Genomic DNA, 5,457 nt, shown 5'->3' with positions numbered 1-5,457 from the left:
CTTTACACATATTAACTCATTTAACCCTCAAAAAGCCGAATGAGGTAGACAACATTATCCCCATTTCAGGAGGAAGCTCAAGTCCAGAGGAGTGACATGCTCAGGGTACAAACCTAAGCTGTCATACTAGTCTGTACTCTTAATACTTTGTTAAACTCCCTCTGCCGGCAGATGCTATGTCTGCTTTCTTTCCTCCAGAGTGCCAAGCACACTGCTTTGCACATAGTAAGTGTCAAACTTATTTTAATATATATAGATATATATACACACATACACACAATTTTAATTCCAGTGTGACAGATACCCCTTCTTCAACCAGGAAAGAGCTTTACCACACTCCAGGCTCCTGGAGACCATCCAGAGAGAGCCAAGGCCTGGCACAGTCTTCACAGATGGCACCCAATGGGGGGCACTTTTATTAGGAAGTGGGAAGGGGCAGGATGCAGCCCAGGGTGTGTATGTCTGGAGCCTCACACGGGCCCAGAGCTCTGCTGCACCCTCTTCATCAGCTCTTCATCCTGCATAGATAACTCTGTCAACTTTTTGCCCATCCGCTCATGGATGTCCAGGTACTTGGAGACACACCGGTCCAGGCATACAGATTCGCCCTTGGACAGTTCTGCTTCCTTGTAATGGGGAGGCACACACTTCCGGTGGCAGGCACTGGTCATTCTGCAGGGAAAGACAGACAAGTTCAGGTCAGTAGCATTCTGTGGCATCCCAGGGACCCTCGACTGTTCCTGCTAGCTATAAAGATTTCACTGCTTCCAAGAAGGCAGTGTAAATTGTATCTGCACCCCAACCAGCTTGGAAGGCCCTTGTGAGTAAGAATTCTGTCTGAGTCCTTATAGATGACTAATGAAATAGAAACCATTAATTAAGTACTGGCTATGTGCCAGGCATCAGGATTAATTCTTTAAATGGATCCTCTTATGCAGGTCTTACAACAAGCCTATGAGATAGGCATTATCTTTTCCCATTTCACAGATGAGGAAATTAAGGCACAAAGAGGCTCAGTAATTTGCTGAGGATGACATAAAGCTGGGCAGTCTGACTTCACAGCCCACATTTTAAAACCATTCTGACATATAGCCTCCAAGATGAACCAAGCATTCGGGGGAATGGATAGCAGAGAGCTACAGCTGATAAAAACAGCAAACAATTTATTGACTTCTTCCTCTGTGCTGGGCTTGATGCTAAAAGGTTATCAAACATTTTTACATTTAATATTTACCATGTCTCTACGAGGTAGATACTATTATTATCTACATCTTATCGCTGAAGACACGATCATCAAAGAGCCCAAGAAATTATCCAAGGCTATACTATTAGATTAGTGGAATCAGGGTTTGTTTCCATATTTACAAAGTGGTTATGAGCCCTAACTCTGGAGTCAGACTGAGGTATTAGTCCTACTAGTGACCAGCCTGTGGAAGTTAATTAACCTCTAGATGCCTCAAATTCTTTATCTTATAAAATTAACCCACTGGATTATTTTGAATATTAAAAAAGATAATGGGTGTAAAATGCTCAGCAAATGTCTGACATGGAGTAAGAGTTTAAGAAAGGCTAACCACTAAATGGCCATCTGCTATGCATCAAGAGGCAAACACTCAACTGTTCTTGGAACCCGCTCAGAACCTGGAATGGAGCTTCTCTCACGGCTCGACTCCTTCCTCTTCAATTTCATCCCAACCTAAAAGTCTGATTTGTTCTGGTGACGCCATAGTGAGTCTCCATTAGTAGTTCAACATGGGAGGAGTCGGGATGGGTAAGCACCGGCCTCTGGCTTCCCTTGATTTCCCTCGATCGAGGAAAGCATTTTTTAGAAGTCCTCCGCCCCTGCCCTGGGAAAGACTGACCAAGGCTCATCCCCCAAGACTTAGGGTGGTGCCGGGCCGGCTGCTGTTACCTGTTGTACATATCAGCCATCATCTCCACCTCCAGCTCCGCCGCCAGCTGCTGGGCCCTGAGTGGATCCATCTCAATCCGGGCACCGTGGAGGGGATCTCCTTCTGGCCTCCCTGTCCTGGGGGCAGACGTCACCTTCAGCACCCACCCTCCGTTCGTTCTCCTAACTCAGGAGCTACAAATCCGTCACCCCTGGAGGAGCCCACTGAGCTCAGTGAGCCCAATCACCTCATTCACAGGTGTGGAAACTGAGGCCCGAAGGGGAATACTGCCTAATCCAAGGTCACACAGCACACGAACGGCGGGGCCGTAAAACGAGCCCTAGCGCCCTGACGCCCAATCCCTCGGGGTCACCTCTATCCAGGAGAAGACCGAGAGCCCGGGGTGGAACATCACCCTAAGCCGAGGAACCGAACCTCAGGGGCCCTGGTTACTTGATCCCAAGTGGGACCGAAGCGCTCGGGCCCCCACACAAGGGCGGCCACTCAGAAATGGCTGCACCGTGATCAGGCCCACCTCGGGGTCAGGAGTCACAGGTCACTCACCTGGGCCTGGGATCGGTCAATATGCCCCCCGTGTCCCCAACTTCGGGTGAACGCTGGAAACTCACCAGGTTGCCGGGTCAGGCAAAACGGAAGCACGTGGATCGCTTCCGGGAGGGGAGTCCCACCTCCTCTTTGATCCGGACTAGCTTCCGGAATTGAGTACCAACGAGGCGGAGCCTGGAGGTCCGCTACCATAGAGAGGGAGCGGCGGGCCCCCGCCGAAGGCGAAGGCGCCTTGAAAGTGCTAGAGGGGACACCAAAAGACCATAGAGAGCTGGGCCGGGTGCAGAGCGCCCGCAGCCGGGTTGGAATTCAGGTGGGCTGTCGGGAAGAGATTTGAGTTTATTTGGTTCTCTAGGGAGGGACGAGGACGACGGAGCTCGGCCATCCTTGCCCCTACCGGGGAGAGCAGGCTCTTGACTGCAAGTCAGGCGTGGAGAAGGAAACACGGCCTTGGAGGGCGCGTTTAGGATTTTGCTGCACATTAAAATCACCTGGGGCGCTTTTAAAACTCCCTGTGCCCAGGTCGTGCCTCACACCCATTAAAACAATCTCTGGGAGCAAGATCCAGGCAGAGATACGCGAGGCATGGCTCCTTCTCGCCGAAGGCAGGTAAAGTGCACGTTTTATTTAGATCCCTCTGGGCCGTGGAGAGATGAGTAGGAGCAGTTTCGGCTGCTACCAGAGTTCATTGGTGCATTGGGATGAGGGAGAGGAGACTGGTGAACTCTTCATCTTTCCAGACTTACCGTAATCCTAGATCTACACACACACGCACACACACCTCCAAACACACCTTGGCCCTTGATTTTTCACATAATTTCCCAGAGAGTTAAATCCACAAAATGTAACTTAATGTCACAAGGTTACACGGCCCATGGGAGAATGTGGACTGTGTGAACAAACGTAAACTCAGCTCTTTGTCTTTAGCCTACGAGGTGCTGGACATTTTTGTAAAAATATTTTTTATTGAGAAGTCTTCACATACAGTCCATACATGGTGTATGACTAACGGGTCACAATATCATCACATAGATCACATAGTTGTGGATTCATCACCACAATCGTTTTCAGAACATTTGTGTCACCCCAGGAAACAAACAAAAACTCATACAGACCTTACCCCTTACCCCTGCCTCTCGTTGACAGCTAGTATTTCCATCCACCCGATTTATTTTAACTTTTGTCCCCCTAATGTTTATTTATTTTTTATCCATATATTTTTTACTCAACCGTCCATACTCTGGACAAAAGGAGCATCAGACACAAGGTTTCCACAACCACACAGTCCCATTGTAAAAGCTGTATCATTATATAATCATCTTCAAAAATCAAGGCTACTGGAACACAACTCGGCAGTTTCGGGTACTTCCTTCCATATGTGCTGGACATTTTATATGTATGGTCAACATAAACTTCCCCAGCTACCCACGACAGTCCTGATTTTAAAAAGTCTGTCTCATTACAGCTCTAAAGATTCAACCTTGTCAAACTCTGTGCCCTGATTCGTTTTCTTTCTTATTGAGGTATAACATTCGTACAGTAAAGTGTGTAAAATAGACTAATCTTAAGCTTGCTTAATTTTAAAATATGTATGCATCCATATAACCACCACCTGGATCAAGATATAAAATACTGGGTGGCGCGATGGTGGCTCAGCGGCAGAATTCTCACTTGCCATGCGGGAGACCCGGGTTCAGTTCCCCAGTGCCTGCCCATGTAAAAAAAATAAATAAAAGAGTAAGATATAAAATACTTCCAGCACCCCAAAAATGTTCTTTCCTGCTCCTTCCCAATCTATATATCCTTTCTCACGGTTAACCACTAGTCTATCACCATCAATTACTTTCAGTGTTCTCGGATTTCATATAAATGGCATCACACATTATTTCCTCTTTGTACCTGACTTCCTTAGTTCCCTGGCTTTGTCATGGTGCTAGAGTTATGTAAGGTTTAACCATTGGGGGAAGCTGGTTGAAGGGTGTACAGGATCTCTCTGTATTAGCCTTGCTACTACCTATGAACTTATAATTATCACAAAATAAAAAGCTAAAAAATTACAAAAAAAAAAGAGAATATAAAGACGTAGTCCATTGTAGATGCTCCATAAAAGGAAAGCATTGTTGTTACTGATGGCAATGGTTTTATTGCTATTATCACTATTTACTATGAAATCATATCTTTCCTTTCCTATACTTATACAGTTGATGATTTGGGGACCTGCAAGTAGGACTCTCCACTTGTCCCTGTGAAATTTCTTCTTGTAAAAGACAGCTTGTATTCTGGAGGTTATTCTTATGCATTATATAGATATCCCTTTTCAGTTTATGTTGTATTGGAGTGGCTGGGGGGAAGTACCTGAAACTGGAGAGCTGTGTTCCAGTAGCCCTGATTCTTGAAGTTGATTTTATAATGATATGGCTTTTACAGTGTGACTGTGTGATTGTGAAAAACCTTGTGTCTGATGCTCATTGTGTCTAGGGTATGGACAGATGAGTAAAAAATATGGATAAAAAGTAAGCAAATAATGGGGGGACAAAGGTTAAAATGAATTGGGTAGATGGAAATACTAGTGGTCACTGAGAAGGAGTGGTAAGGGGTGTGGAGTGTATGAGTTTTTCCTTTTTTCTTTTTTATTTCTTTCTCTGGAGTGATACAAATGTTCAAAAAATTATCGTGGTGATGAATACACAACTATGTGATGATACTGTGAGCTACTGACTGTACACCATGTAATAAATATGTGTTTGTTAAGAATGTTTGTATGTTAAGTTTTATCAATAGAAATTTAAAAAATAAAAATATAGCTTATAGCCCTAGCCTGAAAAGATCTCTTTGGATCCCAGCTATATCATCTAAAACTGCTGACCTCTGTCAGCACCATGGGGAAGTTCTGGCTCAGCCCTAGGTTCTACCCCTTCCCACCCTCACAGAGGGGAGTTGTCTATTTGTCACTCACCAGGAGTCAGTATTTTCCTCTTGGATGGGGAACTGTATTCCC

The 5,457-nt window shown here is 45.5% G+C and overlaps 1 protein-coding gene across 2 annotated transcripts; it reads right to left on the bottom strand.

Annotated features, from left to right (window-relative positions):
• Positions 1–263: 263 nt before the first annotated feature.
• Positions 264–2,633, bottom strand: TIMM10 (translocase of inner mitochondrial membrane 10). 2 transcript variants are annotated; one of them, XM_077115036.1, is made up of 3 exons: positions 2,522–2,633; positions 1,913–2,029; positions 264–672 (listed from the first exon to the last, which is right to left on the bottom strand). In XM_077115036.1, the coding sequence occupies exons 2-3, from the start codon at positions 1,981–1,983 to the stop codon at positions 471–473; spliced, it is 273 nt and encodes a 90-aa protein (XP_076971151.1). In that variant the 5' UTR covers positions 1,984–2,029; positions 2,522–2,633; the 3' UTR covers positions 264–470. The 2 variants fall into 2 exon arrangements, with proteins under 2 accessions (XP_076971151.1, XP_076971150.1); XM_077115035.1 differs by having other exon boundaries at positions 2,457–2,589.
• Between the last annotated feature and the right edge of the window lie 2,824 nt (positions 2,634–5,457).

Source organism: Tamandua tetradactyla, chromosome 9 (assembly GCF_023851605.1).
Source record: "Tamandua tetradactyla isolate mTamTet1 chromosome 9, mTamTet1.pri, whole genome shotgun sequence".
Taxonomy (NCBI): Eukaryota; Metazoa; Chordata; class Mammalia; order Pilosa; family Myrmecophagidae; genus Tamandua; species Tamandua tetradactyla.
This window is presented reverse-complemented; position numbering and strand designations above follow the sequence as displayed.

Excerpts from the sequence above, each read along its gene's own strand:
- TIMM10 (XM_077115036.1), bottom strand. The coding sequence starts at position 1,983 with ATGGATCCACTCAGGGCCCAGCAGCTGGCGGCGGAGCTGGAGGTGGAG. Across the intron at positions 673-1,912 it reads ATGGCTGATATGTACAACAG|AATGACCAGTGCCTGCCACC; the intron begins GTAACAGCAGCC and ends CTTTCCCTGCAG.